This window comes from Argopecten irradians, chromosome 9 (genome assembly GCF_041381155.1).
Source record: "Argopecten irradians isolate NY chromosome 9, Ai_NY, whole genome shotgun sequence".
NCBI classification, from domain to species: Eukaryota; Metazoa; Mollusca; class Bivalvia; order Pectinida; family Pectinidae; genus Argopecten; species Argopecten irradians.
The window spans coordinates 13,367,870-13,395,813 of record NC_091142.1 but is presented as its reverse complement, the minus strand read 5'-3'; the positions used below and the strand labels follow the sequence as shown (position 1 = coordinate 13,395,813).

At 34.4% G+C, this 27,944-nt stretch overlaps 2 protein-coding genes across 3 annotated transcripts; both read left to right on the top strand.

Annotated features, from left to right (window-relative positions):
- The first annotated feature begins 29 nt into the window (after positions 1-29).
- On the top strand, positions 30-11,964 carry LOC138331531 (uncharacterized). 2 transcript variants are annotated; one of them, XM_069279219.1, is made up of 6 exons: positions 30-104; positions 2,260-2,344; positions 4,421-4,493; positions 6,005-6,226; positions 6,595-6,711; positions 7,370-11,963. In XM_069279219.1, exons 3-6 carry the CDS (start codon positions 4,430-4,432, stop codon positions 9,760-9,762), a joined length of 2,796 nt encoding a protein of 931 aa, XP_069135320.1. In that variant the 5' UTR covers positions 30-104; positions 2,260-2,344; positions 4,421-4,429; the 3' UTR covers positions 9,763-11,963. The 2 variants fall into 2 exon arrangements, with proteins under 2 accessions (XP_069135320.1, XP_069135321.1); XM_069279220.1 differs by lacking the exons at positions 30-104; positions 2,260-2,344; positions 4,421-4,493 and having other exon boundaries at positions 6,028-6,167; positions 7,370-11,964.
- Positions 11,965-13,959: 1,995 nt separating this feature from the next.
- LOC138331533 (uncharacterized) lies at positions 13,960-26,072 on the top strand. The gene is made up of 6 exons (XM_069279222.1): positions 13,960-14,068; positions 17,078-17,177; positions 17,795-17,880; positions 18,878-19,099; positions 19,608-19,721; positions 21,418-26,072. Exons 3-6 carry the CDS (start codon positions 17,820-17,822, stop codon positions 23,778-23,780), a joined length of 2,760 nt encoding a protein of 919 aa, XP_069135323.1. The 5' UTR covers positions 13,960-14,068; positions 17,078-17,177; positions 17,795-17,819; the 3' UTR covers positions 23,781-26,072.
- The last annotated feature ends 1,872 nt before the right edge of the window (positions 26,073-27,944 follow it).

Below are 27,944 nucleotides of genomic sequence, written 5' to 3'. Positions count from 1 at the left end.
CACGTGACCGGATATGGTCAAACAGAAAGTAGAAATACTTGGAATCTAATATTAAGGAAGTATGACTTCAAAACGGATGTGTCATTCAATAATGTCAGAATATCGTAAGTACACGAATTTGTGTTATTAACAGAATGAATATATTTGCACGTAAAAGCAAATGGGGTTAAATGATTTACAATAATTTAGACGGTGTAGTTACTCACTTACAACTGTACTATCACTATCGTTAACTCCCCATGGACTATGTCCTGTCAAACCTGAATGCTATAAATACGGCAACAGATGAGACAGATTGTTTGAACTTACGTCAACAGAATTAACAGCGGTACAATGTGGTTGATAATGTGGCTTTGGAATGGAGCGTAGATATATCTGTACCAGTGATTGACCAGGGTTTTACGAGATCGTTTCATAAAATCTCATATAAAATTAACACTCATGTGAGATCCTATGTATCACATACCATATCAGTAACACATACGTAGTCTGTACAATAACTCCATACAGACAATATAATCTAAGAGAGACAACTCCATCATGAAAATTCTTTCATGATAAATGTTTGGGAGAAAAAAAAATAAAATCCGGAAGTATTGACTTTAATAGTGTAATTACTAAGACACTTATTATACAGTTGATTATTCATGTATTTGTGTTGCATAACTTATTGCTTAATAATTGAAACGGAAAATCACACATGCTTAACTGAAAAGGGCGTGGCTATGATAGATTAGCTGATATCGACAGCCGCCATATTGATGTTACTTCTATAAATATTTATTTTTACACCTAATATTTTTTTGTATCTTTTTTATATTCAGAAACAACACATTGTATCATAATCATTTTGAAATACATCTACATCATTCATCTCATTCTTTCATCACCAATTTCAAACTCCCTGGTTTGTGCTACTAATAATCATTCATATCGCTCATTTATCTTCAATTTCAGTTTCGCCTCTAGCACAAGCATTACTACTGGTAGACATCATATATATATATATATATATAAATAAGTATGACCTCTTAATTACTCTCTTTCATCAAAACATTCATAATCTTGCTATCGATTCATACATACTAAAATTACTTGTATATCCTTTTATAGTCAGTTGAATATAAAATATAAACCTGACATGCATTATATATATGTTATTTTGAGATTATTTAGTTATGAGACATCATATTTAATCAGTTATTTTTAAAAGGAATATGCAGTGTTGTTGTTTTTCTAAAGAAGAGGAGAAAGAAGAGAGAAAGTGAGAGAAAGGGTTTGTATAGTGGATAGATAAGAGGATAGAGAGAAAAGAGAAAGAGAGAGAGTTATGGTAAGAATGATCTCAGAATATACAACTAATATTACATATGTAAATTTTTAATCATGATTTACTGATTGATAATATTCCTTTTTAAAATTATTGAACCAGGGTTACAAATTGATTAAGCTATTCCATTTATTCCAATCATTAGTAAAATATACTTTCTAGTTTTATACCTACAGTAGATAACAAAGAGGCATCACAATCAATATCAAACAAACACAAAATACCAGAAAAAGATGAGCTGAATGAAACTACTTTCAAATAAGAAGAAACTCCTCTTCATTCTGTTTTTAAAAACAAGATGAATTTAATTCGCAATCAATGGTTGGACATTTCACAAATAATAACTGAAGTTCACAATCAATAGTTACAATTACCTTTTAGTCATAGTGAATAAAAAAACTACATCTATGTAAGGATATCATGTTACAACAGATTTCATTAAAGTCAGTGAATTGAAATTTGAAACAAGCATAAATTCAACTCCAACAATTTATAAATCAAGGCAAATCTGTATGTATATGTGTATGTGGACGTTATCAAAGAGTATATAGTGTATATAAGTATCACTCAAAATCCTAATGGCCCCCGTTTCTTCCATTATAAACATCGATATTCATCCCTGGAATATATCATAACAAAACTGAAGGCAGTTCATTAAAAAAGTGATGAATCACAGGCAGGCAATTGCTGCCCTTGAAGATCAAAGAGACAGTGGCATCCAACTTCAAAGCCACAAAGTTAACCACAATATACTGTTATTCAATACCTTTGATGTACATCATGGGACCAAACAACCTATCTCATCTGTTGTCACACAGAGAGCCTTCAGTTTTGTTTTGACATAGTCCCATGGTAGACAGTGATACTAACCCCTTGATAATTGAGGATTTGAAATCTTTATAGTATTACCTTGTTATTCTTGCATACAGGGCTGTTTACGAGGTGTTCCTTCTCCGAACTTTGTGGTGAAATGTGAAATATGTAGAGGAAGTGTACACCGGAAGTAGACCCCAGGTGAGATTAAACATCTTTTGGAATAACAGTGTCATCAACATTCCCCCACCCGCCTTCCATGGATATTTCTCTTTATATCATGTAATCTTTTATTTTGCCCTCTATTTTTACACTCACGGATGCCTCCTTTGGAATTTATAAACCCCTAAGATAGTTCTGTGGACCATCTCCTGTTTCTTGTTTCCTATATTCATTATAATAAGTTCAAAGATTGATGCGATTATACTGTAAACGAATTTTTTTTCGCGGCTACTAAATTCGCGATTTTCTTATTTATCTTTAAAAGTTCGCGAATGTTAATGTTTTTGTATTTTAACATATAATGAGAATTGCTATTGCTGTACAAATGTATAAGTTATGTTTCAATTAATCAGCGGACATAAACATTGATTTTGCGAAAAGTGAATTGCACGCGAAAGAAAGTTGGTTGACAGTACACTTATGTTAAAACTGAATAATCTTTACCATAATTATAGTTCCCACACTTATCCAATACTCACAGTATATCATTAATTATATATTAACTGAATATGGGGGTTTCAAGATCCCAAATCGATGTTGGTACAATTTACCGTCAATTAGTCCAAGCTTCCAGTGATTGTGACGTCACAACATTCGCGTCAAATGATGACATCATAATCGATGGCGGGACTAATCGACGGTAAATTGTACTTTAGCCACGTTTTAATGGGGGTCTCAAAACCCTCGCATTCTAAGTGACACTGAAATAAATTATTTGTGCCGTACTTTTCATACTGAAGGAGCAAGAAGAACTTATATTTTGTTACCATCAAAGATTACCTATATTTTGAGAAATACAACACTTAAAATGCCTAGATTTTGATTTTAAGTACAAAAAAGAGCTCAAAATAATATTTACATCTACAGTGCAGTGAAATGAGTACATACGAACACATCATGAAACCAAGTTGTGGCCTACGATTTCATTGCACATTTTTGCAGTGTTATCAGTAATTGTTAAGAGATATCTGCTGGCATGTTTCCATCTAAATAGACATAAGGCAAAGACAACAACAATTTTACAGTGCACACATTCTGTTTTGTAACTGATATTTATAAGGTATAATACATCCATTTGAAAGATTTTCATGTCTAAATTCATCAAACCTGATGTTTTTAATAAATTACTGAAGAAAAAGCCGCATGTAAAATGTTCGCCCAGTTATGGTACATATAGATTAAATAACTCAATTACGAAAAGGTAATTTTTGTTCAATTATAATGTAATTACATAAGTTTTTAGAGAAGAGATCAGGAAAATAGATAAAAATGACATATACAGCTAACCCTACCTAATTTGAAATCGGTTACATTGAAAAACCCACTTAATTCGAAAAGAATTATAATCCCCAATCACACATATCCATAGTCTTTCGTCCTGGTTATATTTAAATATCGATACTGTAAATCAAAATTCTTTTGTGATATTCATTTCAAAACATTTTCGCCGAGATTACTGTAAGTTTCGCGGATTCAAAATTGAATGGAAATACCTTTGAATTTAATAGTGCAAGAATTGTGGAAGATATGAATTCGCGGAAATAAATTTTCACGGATTTACTTTGATCGCGAAAATAAATCGCACGAGAAAGAAAGTTGGTTAACAGTATTGTGGAGAGAGATATCGCATTCATCAAGGAGGACTTCAGTAAAGCCGGTTTCCATTTTAAAACACAACGTAACGAATTTCATTTTTTTGTCTGGTGTTTACTTAGATAACTTAAGAGCCTTTATTATGTACATAGTATATTACAACTGTATAACATAATAGAAATTGTATGCATGCTGTTTTTCCTTTATCGTCTTGTGGTACAAAATTGATTCCACCTTAATGGAACTATTCTCTAATGAAAACGTCAGTCCCTCTATTGAAAACATTAATATATATGAAAACACATGTATGGCTACTCATGAAAGGCTTATTCCAGTATTACAAAAATTGTAGCGTGTGACCTCATTACCTGAGAGGAACATTAAGTTTGTCTTCCTCATTATAGACATATAAGAGTTATTTAACAATTAATCACACCCGTTTGTCTTATTGAATCCTTGCAGTGATAGAAGATGATGTCAACAGACCCTTTTATGACATTTCTCCTTAAGGAGATATGTCAGAATCTTACTTCCGGTAAGTATTAAGTATATTATTCATGTGTATCTACGAACTAATTTGGTGTAATTTAGAAAGATCAATATGAATTTAAACATCACTTTTGATCAGATTAATACATAAGATATTGTGTAAAATATCATCAGATTCCAAATCAAATCACGATCACATTACTATTTTCATTTTATTTACTTGAAAAGAGCAAAAATTTAAATTGAATGATTAAATAAGTTTGAAGTAATATAGACAAAAGATTGCATGAACCGATAAAGAATTTACTTGGACATTTTAACATAAATGTACATGACGATATATTTTAGTTCCTTTTAACATAAAATTGACCAGGAATTAACATTATGCTTTCTTTTTGTAACAATGGGAACCATATTCATGATAAGCCGATGTCAAAAACGCCAATACAGCCTGTTTACAGAATAGAAAAGAAATTTTCTGGCATAACCGTTGGAGATCGTTTCTTGTAATAACAATGGCAAAATTAAGCGAAATGTGTGTACTGAGATCCACGGAAGCTAGATTAGAATAACTGAAAATGTCAATTTTGCCATAATTAAGGTAACTGCTTATAATATATAAGTTATATTGTCTTTATGATCGACAGGAACAACTACGTGTACATGTAATACAGTTGTGATATTAACATTTGTAGTGCTTAATTGATGATATCCAAGCTTCGCTAGGGTAATAGCACAGTTTGTTCACTTCATATAAACAATTGACAAAACAACTTTTTTCTAAGTATGGACTCAAAGTTGAGTTTTTAAAATAGAAACTCTGAGTTAATATGCTATATATCGGACGTCACATGACCATGTATTAACCAATGATAAATAGGAAAATCAGAGCGTATTTAATGCACGTTAAAACTTTTTTTACTTCATCTGACTGGCCAATTATTTTTTAATCAAATTCTTTTTGGTTGTAAACTTTTGTTGCAAACACAATTTATCTCATATCTCGATAAAGAAAAATAGTGGCATCACTGCTAATAATGAATCTTTCGATGAACGATTCCATTGATTTTAAAATGGATTATTCCCTAAAATCAATACGTAACGAAGCTGTATTTCTCTTCATAGAAGTAGGAAGAAAAGAAATGGCCAGACAGAAAGTATCAAAACAAAGAAATTAGTAATATCACTATAAAAATATAATCTGATGATGGTGACAAAGGAGTTGCGTATTGATTTGGAACCTTTTCGAAAAATAATCTCTTAAAAATTAATGGATCATGCACTGAAAATCATTTTATTTTATCCAGTAATCTGACAAAAAAAGTCTTTCATTTCATCGAGTTATGCAAAGTTTTAGCGGTTTCACACAATTTGTAAACATTTATTTCCATACTCGTATGAAATTGAAATATATTGACATTAAATTAAACTTAATATATATCCTAAAGATGCATAATCATTCGACCTCTTTCACGCTCTTATTTCTGTTTATAAATCTGTACATAACAAACGTGTTCGTACGTAGTTTATCTATAATTAGTCAATTTTTCTTCATAGAAAACGTGGATGGAATGGCGTTTTGCATTCGCGGTAAAGTTCCGACACAGCATTTAGAGAAAGCCAAGACCGGTATCGAGCTATGCAGAGTAGCAATGGATTCCAACCTGTTAAGTGATACCAATACTGGTGTTTTAGAAGAAATGCTAGAAGCGATCAGAAGGTATGACCTGCTAGAAAAGGTCAAAAAATACAAGACGAATACAACAGATTCATCACCCAGTATGTAGACTAATTCAATAATGTTGCTATTTATTATAAATGCGGTATATTTGCGATGTTTAATTGACATTCACGTACGCATGTAAAACCGTGTGGTATAGAGTCAATGCGTACATGTATTAGAATTATAATTGTATATAGAAACAAAATATTTGCGATGTTCAAAATGTTGCATTTAAACTACTAAAGATTAAGCAAACAAATCTTCAAAAAATTTAAAGTTCTCCAAGTTAAATATTTATATTCGGGAACTAATTATCGTATACAATATTACATTCTTTGGAGATGGAAGTATAAACTTATGTAAGTTATCGTGTGAACATTCTCCTGTGGACAAAATTTTAAAACTAAGATTCTTCTTTAAACAGAGATAAGTGCTCCATGCAACATAGAAGAAGGTATGCTAAGAAGGACATATATGGAAACCAAGACATCACAAGAACTTAAAGATGCAATGGAAACAGAAGATGGCGTTATACTTTCTGGTATGAAAAGCAATTATGCAACATATATATGTTTACCAGCAATTTTTTTTCTCAGAGAAAACAGCTTGAGTTTCCTCACAAAATACTGACGTTACAATTAATACCTACCCCTAAGGATGATAACTCTGTAATACGAAAAGATCGAAAAACGGTATATAATATATGGAATCGTTTATAGATTGATCGCAAATTGATGTGTTTTGGATATGTTGAAAATAATAAAAACGCAAAATAGAATACACGAGAATAAAAATTGTTTATAAGAGCTTAACTAACTTTTGTTAATTGATTAAAAGTGTTATAATTGATAACACGGAAAAGGTAAACAAATGAAAAAATGTGTTGATAATTAGAATGGAACACATATTAAATTATCGGAAAAGTAAATTTGCTTTCAGTGTTTTTCAATGTAAATTAATCTCACCATTTTTCAGTGTACATCAGTCTTTCAATTTTTTCAATGTCATTAAGATTTTCATTTGTTTCAATCTAAAACTGTCTTTAAAATTTTCTAATCTAAATAAGTCTTTGCAGTTTTTCATTTTCAATACATTTTTAGACTTTTTTGATGTGAACCTACGTTATCAATTTGGTCATTAATGACGATCGCCAAGAAAGGCAGATTGTCAATCATCTCGTTTTTTTGTAATTTGCTCAGGTACGTCAGGTTCTGGAAAGACTCAAATGGCCTTACAGTTTGGATACAAATTCCATAGCAACCACCCAGCCTCAACAGTTTGGATGATGCCCTCAAAGGACCCAGCTTTGCTACAAATGTCTATGACAAAGCTTTCTAACGAACTTAGAATCCTTGAAGGAAAAACTAAAGACAGAGAAAATCCAATCAACAAGCTTGGAGAATTGATTGCATACGCGCTGCTCGAGAGAACGGCAGACGCACCACATCTGATAATCTTCGACGATGTCAATGAATCTTGCCAGAAAATAGTGGTAGAACTTATTCAGAAATTAATACCTAAGAAAGGACAAAGAGGGAACATAAAGCTAATCATCACCACCATAGACAATCTATTGACTGTTCCTATAAAAGTGAACAGCATTGCAGTAACAGGGTTCACTGAAGAGGAATCTGTATCGTTCTTAAGCGAGGGAAAATCATGTAAAATATCTGAAGAAGAAACAGAAGCTCTTAAGCAGCTAGCTAAACGTATGAGTTATCTGCCCTTAGGACTCGGCTGTGCGAAAGCATATATGAGAAACTGCTCTAAAAGTGGCAAAGCCTTTTTAAAGCTTTTAAACGCAAAGACACTGAAAAGACTTGATGGTAAGCTTAAACAGCATGATGATGACAATCGAGGTCTATTTAGCAATCTTAACGCGTTTATTACAATCATGGAGACAGATCTTGATGAAGATGCGATCGAAATGTTTAAGATGACCCAGTTTCTAGAATGTGAAAACATTCCAACAGTAATGTTCGAACTGTTATCTCCGTCGCCTGAATGTGACGTTGTGGATAGCGAAAACGAAATGCAGAACGATGCAGTATGTTGTTCATTTAGCACCGACTCGTTAGTCCAAGCTGTGCAGAAGTTTTCGTTCGGAACTGTCCAGGGAATCGACGATAGAAGAACATTAAATATGCATTCAGCAGTATCTCTCACTCTGGCCGCTTTCACAGAAGAGGAAAGCAAGAAAAGACTACTAAAGAGGTTGCTTTGGACATTTGCATTGATCTTGGACAAGGAGAATAGACACCAGGACGATTATTACCTCATGGTGTCTATTCTTCCTCAAGCTAAATCGGTCCTGCTGCATGCTATGAGACTATTTAAAGATGACATCGAAGCATATGTACTTATAGCTTTTGTCAATGATTTGGTTGCGTATACGAGCAATTTTGAAGGATTATTAGAACAAGAAAGGCACCACTCTGACATGTCCTTGGAGTATTGGTATAAAGTGATTGGAACAACAGAAAACGAAGTGGAGGAGGAAATATCTTTTCATCTTTGCACCTCGTACGTGGAACATCGGGAATTCGCAAAGGCGAAAGCAGCAGCTATAGATGCTAAATTAGCAACATTGCCAGAACTTCAAAACACTGAAATGGAGAGATTTATCCGACATTTTGTTCTGCAGAAAATAAGACCTCAAGGGGATGTCAAACTACTCTCAGATTTCTTAGAGAAGTACGAAGGGAAAACGCTGACAATTCGTCAGTATGACATCCTTTGCAAAATGAAGAAGGCAATTCCTTTCGAAAATCTGACAGAGTCTTTCATCCAGGAGATGCTTACCTATTCATTTTACACCTATGGACGGCGCATATTTTACATTGGAAAGTATGCTGATATCAACGAGAAACGTAGATTCTGTCACTACCTCTTTCTTGCCGACGAACTTGGAGTGATCCTACAAAGAAAATGTCCAAAATGCACCCCCTTGGTCTCCAAGCTGTCTACAGTAAGCGGTACTCTAGCACTAGTCATTGAAGGTATACCCGAGATGAGTATTCCCACAGCTGAAAACTTGCAAGAAACAGCGAAAACGTACGAAGAACTTTTTCAGGACAAATCATTCTTTTTCAAATTTGGTATTTCCAACACCAAAGCATGCGAAGATAAAATTCACAAGGCAACATGTCTGAAACAGATCTTACGCGCGTACATTAAAGTTCTGAAGATGGAAGGAAAAAGTGAAATTGATAAACCAGCAATCATCAAAAATGGAAAAGCTGTTATAAAAAAACTAGAGAGTGCTGAATATGTCTCCAATGATCCTAAGATTTGTGGGATATGGTCATGTATTGGACAGTTCCAGTTTGTTGCTGGAGATTACAAAGAGGCAGAAAGGGCCTTCAGACGTGAGAGCCCACCTTGTATACTTTCAGGTGAAGTATCATCCCGTTTTCTCTCGAAACATGAGCTGACAGCTGGGTACGGTTTGGTTGACTGTTACAGAAAAGAGGGAAGACATGATGAGGCCATTCGCATTCTCCAAAACCTTCTCCATATGCTCCCGGAAATACAAAAACGCGAAAAAGAAAATGCACAAAAGCGAATGGATTGTATCCTCGAAGAATTTTAAACCTTTTCTACCGATTATCGCAAATAAAGCCGCGAGAAATCAACTCATTTTCGTGTACGATGGAATTTTGCGTATTTCGTGGGTGGTCAGATACCAATAAAATTATTCACCGCACAAGTGACTGGAGTAAATCTACTACTTAAGAACAAAATGACCCAAAACAACAATACAAAATCGAATTACCGTAAACATTTTGGTAGTCATGGAAACGCGAAATAAAGTCGCCGCAAGAATAAGTCGATTTACTGTAACAACAGAAAGACATTGTTAATTTATAATTTTCTCATTTTCCTTTATTGTCAATGTCACAAAAGCAAACTGGCGGCCAACTGTCGTTATATATTTCCATCAGTAGTATATATGTTTTTCATTTTATTTTCTTATGGGTCTTTCTATGCAATAACTTAGACCGCACACATACCCACTCGCTGGTTAACTAATTATATATAATTACTAATTAACTGCCTTTGTTTTGTCTTAGTTTAGTTTATCCCATTTAAAATGCTATTATTCGATATTCGATGTTCAATCGGTGTGAACAGGTAACTACCTGTAGCTGTTTATATGACTTTTGGGAGCTTTCATGTTTTTACAAAAATGTAGTCAGGATTAGACTTTACTGTCGTTTGGCTTTGTAGCCTTTTGTTCGTCTATAACGTATAGGCTGTCAATTTGTACTCTTGTTACCTTATCATTTATGTAAACCATCATTATGATAGTGATATGCGATGGCGATGATAATGGTAATTATATGATGATGATAATGATGATGATGGTTGGTGATGTTGGCGATGATGATGATGATGATGATGATGATGGTGGTGGTGGTGGTGGTGGTGGTGGTGGTGGTGGTGGTGATAATGGTGATGATGGTGATGGAATGACGTCAAAAGATGCTAACGTAATTTCATCTAGAAAATTACAAAGACATCACCACTGGAGATACTATTTCCGTACAAACGTTATCACGTGGTACGTGAATAAGTCACATTATAGCTATGTCCCGTTAAATCATGAATATAGCATCCGGGGGATATTATTACAATGAAACGTTTTTTTTCTTTGTTATATGTTGATGATAATAGAATGTCCTGTGAATAGCTATGATAATATCAAATCCCTCTTTGTGTGCGCAATCCAAGAAAGATGTCATTGTTTTCTAAATATTGACATGAATTTATTTACAATTGAAGAAATCCTGCATATGTAACAACAGCTATACTTATTTAGTTGTACGTATTAATTTACTCAATATACTGTTCCTATTATTTAGTCTTATGAAATTATATTTTATGTTATTAATATCAATTTTATATCAACCATCTTATCTTCATGTCCGATTAAATTTCGCGTATTTTGCGGGTGGTCAGAAACCGCGAAAATAAATCACCACAAAAATGACTGAGTGTATATACAAGTACATTAGAACAAAGTGACCCGAAACCACAATACAAAACCATTGCCGAGAAAACTGTTGTAGTCATGGAAACGCTAAATAAAGTTACAACAAAAATAAGTTGGTTTACTGAACATAAAGACATTTTCAACTTAGACTTTTCAAATTTTCCTTTATTGTCATTGTCACAAATGCAAACTGGCGGCCAACTGTCGTTATATATTTCCAACAGTAGTTTATATATTTTTCATCTTTTTCTTATGGGTCTTTCTACGCAGTAACTTCGACCGCACCTGTTCCCACTCACTAATTAGCTAATTATATATAATTACTTATTTACATTTATGCCTTTGTCATAGTTTCATTTATCCCATTGACTTTATTCGATGTTCAATCGGTGTGAACAGGTAAGTACCTGTTGCTGTTTATATGATTTTTATGTGAGCTTTCATGTGTGTAATTAGTATGAGACTTTACTGTCGGTCGGTCTTGTATCCTTTTGTTCATCTATAACTTATAGGCTATCAATTTGTACGTTTTGGTACATTATTATTTATGTAAATTTTACTATTAGTCTGAACTTCAAACCAATCCGGGTAAACAATGAATACATAATGGTGCTTCTGTGATAGTTTATTGTAAATCAACTTCTATTTAATTTAGCTGTGATGTCATTATTGTGATTATAGTAAGAACTGTGATATGAATTGTTGTTTTTAGATCAACAACTTTACATTGTCTTAATACTAGTAATTATTACTTATTAAATATATTTAAATATGTATTAAACAATGTTTAAACATAAATGCCCGCCACTTTTGTTTTCAATTTTTCATTGATATTGTCATAATTGGTAATGTTTAATTATTTCTGGTCACGAAATGACGAATATGAAATATCTAAACTGCACAGGATGATAAAAATGCGTCGTTTGACTAGCTGCATACTTAAATATCAATATAGTACGCTATGACGACAATTGTTTCTCCCATACCTAACAGGGTTTTTTCGTTGTGAAATTTTTCTGTCTCTCCCTAGGGTAAAGACAAGCTATCTTTACAGCTTTTCAACAATTTTATGACGTCGCGATAACAATTTTATGACGTCGCAATAACAGTTATATGTCATGACTACAGTAAAATGACGTCCAAAAAGTGGTGCACGCGGTAAGAGGTAAGAAAAAAAATCAATCTGCCCATTTGAGGTGAAAAAGAGACAAAGTCTCGTGTTTGACAAGTTAAATCCTCCGGGTTGAGATTCTCCTGTATCATCATAAAAGAATTAAGTGATTCTATAGGGTTAGGGAAAAGACAGCTCACACGCGCTAGAAAATGACGTTACGTCATTATTACATGCGGCAACCATTGTCGACGACGTTATTAATTTTGACATATTGTGACGTATGAAAATGTTTCTAAATAACATAACGTTCCCCATTTCGTTAAAGTATGTGTGATAACTAATCTAACATGGATCTGGTTGGTGGACAATGGTATCTTACACTTATGTAACCATCATGAAAGATTTTGGTCGGCATGCCTCGGGTTGACCAGCCAAAATATTACACGTGAAGGAAGATATCCCAGTCTGCTTGACATTTGTCGGCATATCTACCCCTGAGGGACCAGTTTCTTCAACATTCTTTACCTTAAACACTTCCATAGGAAAACATTACAGAAGTTATTAACAAGGAAACGGCTTAATTATTTACATCTTAATCTCTTTTAGTCTTAATCTGTAATGCTTTTCTATTCATAAGTTAGGGAATTCCTTAAAGGTAAGGAATGTTCATGAAAATGGGCCCTGAACTATGCCATAGCAAAACCGATTGCATTTCAGGGGAAATAAAAACGATGAATTATAGGCCCAGAGACTTCCATTGAAGATTACAGAGAGTGAGTCCAATCTTCAAAGCCATACCATGTACTGTTATTCGATTGTATTAATATCCATCAAAGGACCAACTTTTTACTTCATCTGTTGTCGCACATAGAATCTTAAGTTTCGTTATAACATAGTCCAGAGGTGGATATGACGAGAGTGATAGTAACCCCTTGGGTATCGAGGATACAATATTTAAGACATTAGCATTATTCAACATTTTATACAAACATTTAAATACAAACATTCCTGCATCCGATATCACAAATCAATATCAAGATTATCAAATATAATCTACGGGAGACAACTCCATCAAAAAAATGTCTTGCAAGTAAATAAATATTTGTAGTTGGATGTATTGACTATTGTTTTAATATGGTCATCACAAAAGGCACTTATTATTCTACTGATCAATTTGTTTCAATAACTTATGCTTTAATGATTGAATATTCACAGGTGAGCAAACGATTTTTCAGTGTTTTCCCCAGATAGACAATTCAATAATGTGTCAATAAGCGTAAGAGGAAAAAGTACGAAACCATGTTTTGCTATCATTACACATAGTGGATGAAATTGATCATGACGTTCTGATTGGTTATTTATATGTAGGTTTGTTTACAAGTCAGAATACTAGTATATACAAACGAGGAGAGAGAGAGGGAAAGCGAGAGAGAAAGAGAGAGCGAGAAGAGAAAGAGTGATTATACATAGTTATATAAGTGGAATGGCTGATATATTTAGATTACGAACCGAAAGTGACAATTGAACAATAAATTATGCTGATCTAAACACGATTCAAACTGACAAAATGTTAAAGTAAATTTTCATTTTATTAAATAAAATGAGAATATAACTAGTTTTATTTTGCAGACTTGCTATTTTATTAAAAATGAAATGTGTATTTTGGTCACGTGACCGGACATGTTCAAACTGAAAGTAGCTAGCTGCATTACCAGGAAATCCCGAACATTCCGTTCATTGTATATACGTCTGACATCTTGAATCCGACAGATCTTCAAAATCTTGCAGGTAGGATATTACGGTTTAGGATATTTATTTCAGAAACTTTCCCAAAACGTATAATAACGGAATCACTAATGTAAAGTACAATGTACATCATGATTCATGCTCGATATCCTAGCGTTTACTATCACTCTCCGAGTCTTGTTATGAACCCACCCCTGGAATATGTCCTAGCAAACTTGAATGCTGTTGTGCTATATCAGATGAGATAGGTAGATCGATCCTTTTATACTCATCAAAAGAATCATTAACGGTACACTGCGGTTGACTGTGTGGCTTTAATTTGGAGTTTGGTGTCTGCGTCTGTAATCTTCAAAGGAAGTCTGCCGGCCTGGGATTGGTCAGCGTTTGTACTCCTCAACTGCCTTCAGTTTTTCTATAAAATATTCCCAGAGGTGGATATCACTTAGTGATAGTGTAGTAGTAACCCATGAACAAGGATTTGTAAGTCATCTACGTCCTTGCCATGGAGTATCGATGACGATAATGATTATACCATTATACGTATATCTACCATCAACTCAGTTAACCAAGGGTAATCATATCCTACATGAAACATTTACATTATCGTAAACAAAGCGATGCATTTGATTTAAACATATTTGATTTGTACAAAAAAAAAGAAAAAAAACCCAAAAAAACAAAAAACAAAAACAATGGGATCGGGCACAATTAAATTGACGAACTTATTTTAAGCCCTCTCCCAGTACAATTTAATAAATATAATAACATACAAAAACAAGATGACAATACATTTACATATGCACAATTTGAAGAGGGAGAGATAGACGGAATAGGAGGTAGAAAACAGGTACAATAAGATATACAGATAGGTGGGGGATGAGAGGGGAGTTTCATTTACATTTTTGTAAAGATTTTATTTTATTAATGACAATATTCTCTGATGCTGACAACAGAAGATTAACCAGTTCACTTTTCGTTGCTTACAGTTCTTTCAAATGTCTGTCACATCCCGTGCCATATTTTCTTTTGCATACATGCATACAAAGCAAGATGATAGAGAAAGTACATGGCAGCGTGTTTTTATTTTTTCTTCCTAATTTTTGTAAAGGAAACTTCATATGATGGTAGTACACACACACTACATTTGTATTCGATCTTCCTATGTTGATGTGAATCATAGAAAAATTGACGAATGGAGGCCTAGTAGATCTGCAGACAGGAGGCCAACATTTTCGGCAACTCCTGTCCATCTTAGAAAATAGTATAAGGTGTGGTTGTTGTAGTGTAATCTAACAAGATTCCCATGGACTGTAATTAACGGTCACGTGAAATCTAATACTATATATTGGCCCATTGCTCCCATCATGCTCTTGAAATGATTATATCAATTTCACCTTTTAATCTGTGAATCGTATTTGATTGCATCATACCAGTGAATTCAGAAGATTTTTGAAATTTCAGTACTTTTGACCCCGTTTTGACCCGTACCTCTGGCCCATAGGGTCATTTAGGACCATTATTTGCTATATCTTAGGCTAATAATTCTAACTTTTCAAAAGATAGGGGTAGGGATGAATAATATATTGTATTTTATTTTTGGAGCTCCTGATTGAAATAGAATTTGTAAAAAATTGTATGCAATGATAATACACAGACCAAGATTTAAATTACAATCAATTTGACTAGTTAGTATCTTCATGTCACGTGGAAAACATGCCCATTTAGGAACCATTTTGTATGATAAGTAATGTGTGGCTATACGTTTTACTTACAAATATACATGCCTTTTTATCTATGATTATAGTACTTGACATTAAGTGTGTTTAAAGTACATCTATATAAAGCCTCATTGTGAGATTGTTTTTCTATTTAGTAGTTGCATGTATATGTACATTGTATTAAAATGCTTTGTCATCTTTTAATCTTTATTAATTCTCAGTCATGTGGTCAGTCCTACTAGATACAAAAAACTGACATAAATACTATTTGATTATATACTATTTCAAAATCCAAAAGGTTTTTTTTTACCTCAAAATTACATAACTAGATTTCAATCTCAATAAGTGTTCTTACGGATGCAAAGAGTAAACTAAACTTGACTAAGTTAAAATATAATCTGACTCGATTTATTTCCAAATCCGCCCCAATTATGAAATTGTGAATGAAAACATACTAGAGCCTGGTAAATATATATGTATACAATGGTGGTACAGGAGTTCTGATAGACACAAATTAGTAACTAGTAACCAGGTTTCAGTAAAATCTAAATTGATAACAATTGTTTGTCAAAACCTAGACCATAACTCAAAATCAGCCAACATTTGTTGACCGCCCAAACACCAGAACCGAATTAGATATTTTTCTAATCCCTGTTAATGTGTTTTGACCCATGTCACAGTAACACCATTTTTTCCTAGTTATAGTGCAATTTAATGTGATTTTACATCGTCAAACGTGACTTAGAATCCCAATGTTGATGTTGCCGACGAGGCTGTAAAACAAATACCTAGAAGGCGTGACTAAAACAATAAATTACCTTAACTTCCTCCAATAGATCTGACATTGTACTGCGCATGCGAAATATTTTATTTAAAATATACATTGAGATATTTTCATGCTTTTCATAGTGAAATTCTTCGAATTTTCACGAGACGTAACGCGGTTTTGTTTATGACCTCACACATACACAGATACACAGATTTTATTCTGACTGTTGGAAATTAAAAAAGTATTTCCCTGCTGTCAGCTCAATTGTAAAAGTAACAAGCAATAGTGCATGCACACTTCACTTTGTACTTTAAATTGTTGGGAATATAACTAACACGCGTTCTGGTTATTGATAAAGTTATCTGTAGATAGATTCACTGTTGGACAGAAATCAGACATAGGATATGATAAATTAATTATGTGAACAAACTATCAACACTTTGTCAGTACCTGTTTGATCCATTTATACAGTTTCATGTCAACAATATAAGACAATATGATTCGTATTTCTTGTTGTTCAGCCAGTTGCCATGGTGATTCTGTATTCTTTTTTATCGTATCCAGAGAGATGGATTGAGACGCTGGTCTGGTGTTGTCTGAGATGGTAAGCCATGACAGTGACTAAGTCTATGTGAAGGAGTGGACCCCAGATTTTATATATATATAAGGTACGTATGTGATCTATGTTTGAGACTATGATGTTACTTGTAGAACGGATAGAGGTGATATTTGGCGTCTTGTTCTTCATCAAAGGCAATATGCTTGTAACCTGTATTCAACAACAGTAAGTTAATATCCTGAACCATATATTATAAGGTCATGCAGCATACTTATCCTCGAAATACAGTCTACCCTCGTTTTTATAATCTTTTTGTAATTAGCGGTATATATTTTAGGGCGTCGGTGGTATTTGACAAACACAAAGATGTATTTCATATCCAATGACATTTATTGTGACCAAATCAGAAAACCAAAACATTTCATTTCCAGGTACTGTGTAGCGTCTACGTATGGTTATTGCTTTTTGAAGTTTGGTTAAACATCACTGATATGCTTTTGTCGCATATATAGTTTGTGATAATTTCCGATATTTTTCTAAATCATTCTGTACATGTGTGTGTTTAACTTAGTTGATGGTCGTTCAGTTTACGGTACTAAGTATAAATGCCTGCGGTCAATATCTAAACAGGGAAAATAATCCACAACTAAATAGTTTTGCACAATAATGTATTAATGTTGTTAAAGAAAAAAAAGATAAAAACCATTTTAATGATATTTTATAGGTGCCACTTTGAAGTTTTACAAGATGTCGGCGGATTCCTTTACGACATTCCTCTGCAAGGAGATTTGTCAGAAGCTGTCAGAAGGTACGTCGTGCTGACTGTATAATATCTACAGACTAACATTCACAATGTATATACACTGAACCCTCGATAATCCGGACACATGCATCCTCTGTTCAATCCGTCCGAATTTTGAATTCCGGACTGCAGGATTCTGTTAATTTCGTTAATGATATAATCCGTTCTCTGGCATTTCCGTTCGGAAAATGATTTTTTCTGACGGTTGGATTCCATTTTCTTGGATATAAATAAAATAAGTTTCCTAGCATTTCCGTCCGGATTTTGAGTTTTCCGGATTATCGAAGTCCCGATTTCGAGGGTCCACTATAAATGTATTTTCAGTATTGTATCGATTTATTTCTGATCAGATTTACATTAAAATCACGTATATCTTGAGTCTTTTTGGCATTTTCCCACCAAATGATTTGATAAATTTAAAGAAACATCAATTCAAGATAATTTCTTTAAATGGATTATTTGTTTTCAATGCGAAACAATAATTTGTTCCACTTGGTCTCTTGTTGTGCAATTTTTTTTTTGGCCAATGGGAATACAACATTTTCGACAGGCGGCTTGATTGTATTGCGATGACAGACATTTTGTCAACCCCACATAAACTAGTTTTACAATAGTTTAGAAATGTTTCAAAGTAGAAGAGTCAAACAAAGAAAAACAGAAGTAAAGATACTATTAGTTGACTAATATAGATGAACTAATGCTCTTAGGTCCCGCTGGAATATCTATAATACTTCATTTTCGTCTTCTTCATATTTTCGTAAACTATAAATTTTTCTCAAAGTTTCCCAAAATTCCAAAAATTATTAAACATTTAAATTCTGCTATCTAAGCATTGTTCTGTGTCTGGAAATCAAGTTGCGCATCACTTTTTTGAAAGAAATTAGAATGTCATTCGGCAAACCTCGGCCGATTCCGTTTCTGGTACACTTCATCTAAGGGTACCGGAATCGGCCGATGTTTGCCGAATGATTAGCGCATGTTTATGTTCTTCTTAACATTACAGAAGACGTTAAGAAAATGGCTTTTTGCATTCACGATAAAGTTACGAGGCAAGAATTAGACAACGCCAATACTGGGACAGATTTGTTACGGATAGCCATGGAAGCGAATGTGTTTAGCGAAACTGATACTGCAGGCCTAGAGAACATTCTAGACGCGACCGGAAGGAAGGACCTTTTGCAAACTGTTCGGGAGTACAAGAAGAGCAGGAAAGATTTATCGCTTGGTAAATATAAAGGCATTTCCACAGTAGCTGTGTTGTTTCGTTTTACCATTTTTAGCCCACCATCAGACCTAGGTGGTGGGCTATTCAAATCGCCTTCGTCCGTTGTCCGTTGTCCGTGGTCCGTCCATATGAATACAGCTTGTTACTGCTATATCTTGAGAAGTACTCCACGGATATTTCTCAAATTTTACATGCATGGTTCCCTTAGATTTTGATAGCTGAAGCTATTTCTCAGAAAGTACTGAAGCGATCTGTCACAAATTTTATATATAGTATGTAGTCAAACTTTGGAAAGCAGAGACAAGATCCATCTTTCCATTGTCAGACATTGATAATTCTTTGATGGGCGCCAATATCCCTCTGGGATCTCTTGTCTTTGTTCTAATTCAGTATTTGTTTTACGATGATAGCAACCATGAAATCAAGGAACATTTCTTTAAAATTAATATTTCATGTTATACAGAAAATTAAGCAGTTGTATAATCACCTTCGTGTATGGACATTGTAGAAAGAGCTCCATGTAATGTAGAAGAGAGTATGATAAGAGGGGCCTATATGGAAACAAAGGCATCACAAAAACTTACGGAGGAATTGGAAAAAGAAGATGGCATTATACTTTCAGGTATGAAAACTAATGATTGCAAACGTAATATTTTAGCGGTAATCTTAATTTATCGCTTTATAGCGTCCATTGTTGCGTTAAATATGTTTCCGCTAATTTTATTTCTGTATATTATTTATATAGACATTGTGGTGATTGAGCAAATTTATCATTGCGTTTAACCGGTTCAAGGCTGAATTTGCGCTAAAAGTTTGTTGCGCTAAAATGAAGTACATTTACAGTATGCTGTACAAACGATTTGATAACAACTTGTAATACCATTTTAACAAGAGGCTCAAGGGCCCTCACGAAATTGAATAGATACAAAACTACATATGTTTTCAAGATGGTGACTTTTGCGTCCATCTTTGATTTTGCAACGACATATGGTTTTGGATATCGAAAATAAGTTTTTTAATGTTGCACTTCCTTTACATAAAGATGTGTTTTTCATGGTGGTGGCTGTGGTGACATCTTGGATTTCTGACCAACCCAATACAATTACATATGGGCAGAACCATATCAGGATACTATTTAATGATTAAACCTGATTATATTTTTGATGTTGTGGATACATCATACGAGTGTACTCTAAATAAATCTAATAACATTAAAATATATTCAAATTAACCATTAAAATTTATTTTGTAATGCTATATTTGCATCACAATCTACAGCCGCTACTAGCCTGACAAGTTAAAAAAGCTCCATAACCAAGGCAAAATCACAAATTCTACGCTTTTGGAAAGATAAATTATTTCTCGTTAAAGCTGACAATGAAATTTAAAAAGTATGCATTTGAGGTTAAGAATAGTAATAATAATAATAACAAAACTTCGTTTAGACAATCCTTCGCCTTTTAAGGAAATGCAATCGCCATTTTGTTTAACTCTGCTTGGAAAAGAGTGTAATCAGTCGAACGCTCACGTCACTTGTTCGGGACAGGGACGTGACATGGCCAGTTAATTACATCAGGTACGATAATATACGTGGAGATATGTGAACGGATACTTATTTGGAGTTCTATTCAGATGTGTGGAAAACTCATTTTGAAACATCTTAATGATAGCTTAGAGGAGTTGACATGCATTTTTTTTTGCTTAAACAAGTCTTACACAGTTTTACGGGTAAGGGCTTTGTTTACGTATTAGTAGCTGATACACAGTGGATATCTGCTAGGTGTATATGTACATGTATAGACTGAGGGCACGTGTGTCGATTCACGCGCTTTATATAGGGGTCGGTGAGCGTGTCGGAATACAAGAAGAGAGAAAAACAAAAAATGGCTGACCCCGACAGGGGGACGTCTCATAAACGATTCCTGAGATATAAATGTACTTATATTTCGTTTTAAATCATAAATGAATACTTTTTAATTTGTATTGTCAGCTTTAAGGTACGATATGCGTACCTGATATATAAAGACCAATTGTATCCAAAACATGAATTAAAAACATCTATTTCGCTACCGTAGAGTTCATACCTTTGATACTAATATATATATAAATAATGTCGATTAAAAATCCTTGTGTTTTGCAAAGGTTTTGTTTTTCAGCCTCTTCTGTCCCTTTATCGATCTATGCATCACTAACATGTTGAAGATGAACAAAACAGCAGTACGGTACATTTTGTATTATTTTTATTTTATGTAACATATGGTACTTGTAATTATTTTCAGAATCACTTAAATATCATATGCCTTTGTTTATTTCTGTAGGGACGTCGGGATCTGGGAAGACTCAAATGGCCTTGCATTATGGAAACAAGGTTTATAAAGCACATTCTACTTCAACTGTGTGGATGATGCGCTCAAAGGACCAAGCATCGCTGCAGATGTCCATGACAAAACTTGCTAACAAGCTTGGAATCCTTAAAGGAAAAAGTAAAGACACCGAAAATCCCATCAACGAGCTTGCAGACATGACTGCCAACGTCCTACTCAAGAAAACAGCAGACGTACCACAGATAATAATCTTCGATGAGGTCAATCAATTTTGTCGGGAAATTGTGGTAGACATTGTCAAGAAGTTGTTACCAAGCCCACGAGGAAATGTAAAAATAATCATTACCACCGTAGATACACTGTTAGAGGTTGGAAACGCAAAGCGCATTATAGTTAATGGGTTTACTGAAGAAGAAGCCATACTGTTCCTGAGTGATGGAAAACGGTGTGAGATTTCAGAAAGGGACGCATTAACGGAGTTGGCTAAGCGAATGAGTTATCTGCCCTTAGGGCTCAACTGCGCGAAAGCATATATGAGAAACTGCTCTAAAAGTGGCATGAAATTTTTAGAGCTATTAAACGCAAAGACACTGAAAAGACTTGATGGTAAGCTTAAACAGCTGGGTGATAATAATCGAGGTCTATTTAGCAATCTTAACGCGTTTATTACAATCATGGAGACAGATCTTGATGAAGATGCGATCGAAATGTTTAAGATGACCCAGTTTCTAGAATGTGAAAACATTCCAACAGTAATGTTCGAACTGTTATCTCCGTCGTCTGAATGTGACGTTATGGATAGCGAAAACAAAATGCAGAACGATGCAGTATGTTGCTCATTTAGCACCGACTCTCTAGTCCAAGCTGTGCAGAGATTTTCGTTCGGAACTGTCCAGGGAATCGACGATCGAAGAACATTAAATATGCATTCAGCGGTATCTCTAACTCTGGCCGCTTTCACAGAAGAGGAAACCAAGAAACGACTACTAAAGAGACTGCTTTGGACATTTGCATTGATCTTGGACAAGGAAAATAGAGATACAAATGATTATAACCTCATGGTGTCTATTCTTCCTCAAGCAAAATCAGTCCTGTTGCATGCTATGGATTCGAAGATAAAGGATATCGAAACCCTTGTACTTATCGCTATGGTCAATGATTTGGTGGCATATACTAGCGATTTCGAAGGTCTGTCAGTGCAAGAAAAGTACCACTCACACAAGTCCTTGGAGTATTGGTATAAGGTGATTGGAATGGACGAGGAAATATGTTCCCATCTTGGTACGTCTTACGCAGAACATCGGAAATTCGCAAAAGTGAAAGCAGCAGAAATTGATGCTCAAATGGCAACATTGCAAGAGCTTCAAAGCACAGAAATAGAGAGCTTTATCCGACATTTTGTTCTGCAGAAAATACGACCTGAAAGGGATGTTCTACTATTTTCAAAATTGTTAGAGAATTACAAAGGGAAAACTCTGACGATGCATCAGTATGACATCCTTTGCAAAAAGGAAACGGCGGTTCCTCTAAAATATCTGACAGAATCTTTCATCCAGGAGATGATTACATATTCATTTTACACCTATGGACGGCGCATATTTTACACTGGAAAGTATGCTGATATCAACGAGAAACGTAAATGTTGTCACTACCTCTTTCTTGCCGATGAACTTGGAGTGATCCTACAAAGCAAGTGTCCAAAATTCACCCCCCTGGTCTCCATGCTGGCTAAGGTAAGCGGTACTCTAGCACTAGTCACTGAAAGCATACCTGAGATGGGTATCCCCACAGCTGAAGACTTGCATGAAACAGCAAAAAGATACGAAAAACTTCTTCAGGACGAATCATTCTACTTCAAATTTGGTATTTCCAACAAGCAAGCATGCGAAGATAACATTCATAGGTTGAGATGTCAGAAACAGCTTTTGTGTGTGTACATTGAACTTCTAAGGATGACAGGAAACGGTGAAATTGATAAACCAGCAATCATCGAAAAAGGAAACGTTGTTATAAAAGAGCTGGAGAGTGGTGAAGCTGTCTCCAATGATCAGAAGATTCGTGGGATATGGTCACGGATAGGACAGTTCTGGTTTGTTGCCGGAGAAAACAAAGAGGCAGAAAAGGCCTTCAGACGTGCGAGCCCACCTTGTATACTTTCAGGTGAAGTATCATCTCGATTTCTCCCGAAACATGAGCTTACAGCTGTGTACGGTTTGGTTGACTGTTACAGAAAAGAGGAAAGACATGAAGAGGCCATTCGCATTCTCCAAAACCTTCTCCATATGCTCCCAGAAACACAAAAACGTGAAATAGATAATGCACAGAAACGAATGGATTCTATCCGCAAAGAACTTTAAACTTTATGAATCGCTCTCACTTCGTGATTTAGATTACGCAAAGCAGGCTGCGAGAAAATGAATACACGAAAAATACATGCACTTGTAGTCACATTTCAGTTTGTGAATAAATTCGAACATTTTAACTGCAGCTGCCTGTGTCAATGGTGGTAGTCAGATAGCCATATTATATGTTGACCGGATTTCTAGCGTTAACGATCAACTGACGGTATACCAGATGTTTAATTTAACGAGGAGATAATTCTGCGGTCTGTTTCTATCCGCGTGATGGATTTTGATTACGCGAAGAAGGCTTCGAGAAAAAAAAACCACGAAGAGTACATGGACTCGTAGTCATGTTTCTATTTGTGAATAATTCTATTTGATTACCTATCTGATCATTTTGTGGACTACAGAATTAAATGAAAACCATTACTCTGCTGCTTGTGTATATGGTGGTAGTCAGATAGCGTGCGCTATTCTGTATTTGCATATCATAGAATTATCTGCCCTTGAGGGTAGGTATTGATTGTGACGTCATGTGTTTTCGAGCGTAACGTCATACCTTTCGGAGAGACGACGTGAATTGGGCTCACAAAATAATGACGTAACAATCGATACCTACCCGCAAGGGAGCTAACTCTGTAATATGCAAAGACGGAATGTGATAACCGGATGTCTAGTGTTATGATCAACTACTGTAATACTAGTTTCACAGGTGAACATTTTGTGGTCTCCTATTTGATACTAGTTCGCTGTATTTTTAGTTGTACATTTATCAGTTCTATACTAGTACTCTGTTATCACTTTATCTAAATTATGCTTGTGTGAGGTTTTGTTTGATAATTTTGTGTGGATATATAATGTATTTGTTTATGTTTGCTACATTTGGATTTGTAACAGGTGCGATTTTAGCAGGATGAGAGGACATCTTTATAAAACTCACTAAATTCTAATGAGTGTAAATAGTTGTGCAGGTAATGCACGTGTGTGATTTGAATCGCTTAAAGCTGAAAATGCAATAAAAAAACTAACTTTGAGTTATATCGGTCAGCGTTGCTAAGGAAGTGATGTCCATTTTGATTAAGACTATAAAAGGAAGTGTTACCAGTCAAAACGGGTTTCAGCAAAAAACGAACGCGTGTTCGGTTTCATAAACAGTGAACTAACCTGACAACGATGCAGACCATAGTGAACTTTCATTCAACGCAAAATCAATTAGGCCTTTTTATGGAGTAACTTAGATCGCACCTGTACCCACTCAATGGTTGGCTAATTATATATAATTTCTAATTCACCGCGTTTGTGCCTCTATCTTTGACAAAGTTTGATCCCATTGACTTTATTCGATGTTCAATCGGTGTGAACAGGTAACTACCTGTAGCTGTTTTTGTAGTCAGGATTAGACTTTACTGTCGTTTGACTTTGTAGCCTTTTGTTCGTCTATAACGTATAGGCTGTCAATTTGTACTCTTGTTACCTTATCATTTATGTAAACCATCATTATGATAGTGATATGCGATGGCGATGATAATGGTAATTATATTATGATGATGATAAAGATGATGATGATGATGATGATGGTAATGTTGGCGATGATGATGATGATGGTGATGATGAAGATGATGATGATGACGGTGGTGGTGATGATAATGGTGATGATGGTGATGGAATGACGTCAAAAGATGCTAACGTCATTTCATCTAGAAGATTACAAAGACATCACCACTGGAGGTACTATTTCCATACAAACGTTATCACGTTGTACGTGAATAAGTCACATTAAAGCAATGTTCCTTTAAATTATTACAATGAAATGTTTTTTTCTTATGTGTTATATGTTGATGATAATAGAATGTTCTGTGAATAGTTACATGTATGATAATATAAAATCTCTTTTGTGTGCGCAATCCAAGAAAGATGCCTTTTTTTTTCTTCTAGATCTTAACATGAATTTATTTACAATTGAAGGAATCAATCAGTATTAGACTTTACTGTCGTTTGGTTTTGTAACTTTTTGTTCGCCTATTACGTATAGGCTGTCAATTTGTACTTTTTGTTTCATTATTATTTATTTAAATTATAAGATTAGTCTTAACTTAAAACCACAATGGGTAAACAATGCTTCTGGGATAATTTTATTGTAAACGAACGTCCAATTATTTTAGCTGTGAAGCCACTCCATTGTGATAAGAGTAAGAACTGTGATATGAATTGTTGTTTTTATAGCAACAACTTTACATTGTCTTAATACTAGTAATTATAACTTATTAAATATATTTAAATATGCATTAAACAATATTTAAACATAAATGCTAACCACTTTCGTTTTCGCTTTTTAGGTCACCTGACCATAGGTCATGGTGACCTATTTCGATAGTCTTTTGTCCGTCGTCGTGCTTCGTCCGTCGTCCGTCGTCCGTTAACATTTCCTGGTGAACATTAACTTGAGAAAATATAAACCGAGCTTAAAGTTGCCCCATCGCCGACAGAGCATAAATGATATTTATCATTTTAACAATAATTGGTGTTTAATCGTGTGTGTATATATATGCAAAATTAACACAAAAAATAATATAAATAATTTGTTTCTCCTTTGGCACATGCGAAATCAGTACTTTATTCCATATAGGATATAGCTATATAGAGCCACGGATTTTTTTCGGTATGTAATTAATAATTTTTCATAGTTTTACCTTAAATAAATATTAGAAGCTCAAACTTTTCAATGGTGGTAATGTTTTTGGTAATGAAAAAAATACCATTTGTCAGCGGTGTTTGTAGACTAACATTGGACAGATCTCGGACGAATTCGAAAATCAGCATGATCGTTATGAATTTACGGAGTTATTGCCCTTTGCTCTAATAAATATGATTGGCCTCTGTGAACGCGATAACTTGAGTAAATATAAACCAAGCTTAATTAAACTTTTTATGTAGACAAACATTGAACAGATCTCAGACGAGATCAAAAATCAGCATGATTCGATTTTAATTTACGGAGTTATTGCGCTTCGCACTAATAATTATTATTTGACATAGTAAACGCGATAACTTGAGTAAATATAAACCGATATTAATGAAACTTTGTATGTATACTAACATTGGAAATATCTGGGACAAGTTCGAAAATGAGCTTGATTCAACTGTAATTTAGGGAGTTATTTTCCTTTGCACTACTTATTATGATTTGACCTTGCAAATACGATAAATATGCACCCAGCTTAATTTAAACTTTGTATGTAGACTAACAATGGAAAGATCTTGGTCCAGTTCGAAAATCAGCTTGTTCAACTTAATATCAGAGTTATTGCCCTTTGCATTAATAATTTTTGAACCTTGTGAACACGATAATGTACCAGTCTTAATGAAACTTTGCATGTAGACCAATTAGATCTATGTTTCTATTTCATGAACAATAAACATCAGTTAGCTAATGAATGACATAACCAATTTTTATCAATTATCATGTGACCGTTATTGTCCATGAGCCTCCTGTTTATTGATATTGTCATAATGTGTTATGTTTAAGTATTTTCTGGTCACGAAATGACGAATATTAATTGCTTCAATTGCACAGGATGATAAAAAAGCGTAATTTATAACTAGCTACATACTTCAATGTCAATATAGTACCCTATGACGACAATTGTTCTCCCATACAGGATTATCCCGAAATTTTTCCGGTGTGAAATTTTTCTATCCTACTCTAGGGTTAAGACAAGCTATCTTGACATCTTTTCAAAAATATTATGACGTCGCGACAACAGTTTCATGACATCGCAGTAACATAAATATCTCATGACAACAATAAAATGACGGCACTACGACAGCGATGACGGTAATTAGTTCAGGTCACCTCGTCCTTGCTTGCGTTACTGTCATTTTATTATCAAAACACATAGTGGTGCAAGAAGTAAGAGGAAAAGAATCATTCATCCACTTTGGAGTGAAAAAGAGACAAAGACTAGTTTTTGACCACTTAAAGTGAACAGTTGGGCAAGGATGGCTAAAGTCGGTAAAAATGGTGTGAATGTATCCAGTATAATTTCTTATGAAATAGAAATAGAAAATCTCTCGCCAAACTCTGTCTGCGTATGAAGAAATTAATTTTAAGTAAAGGAATCCTAAAACGTCCTCCCGGCTGACTATGTCGGTGGTTACATTTCCACGCAGCCTCGCTTT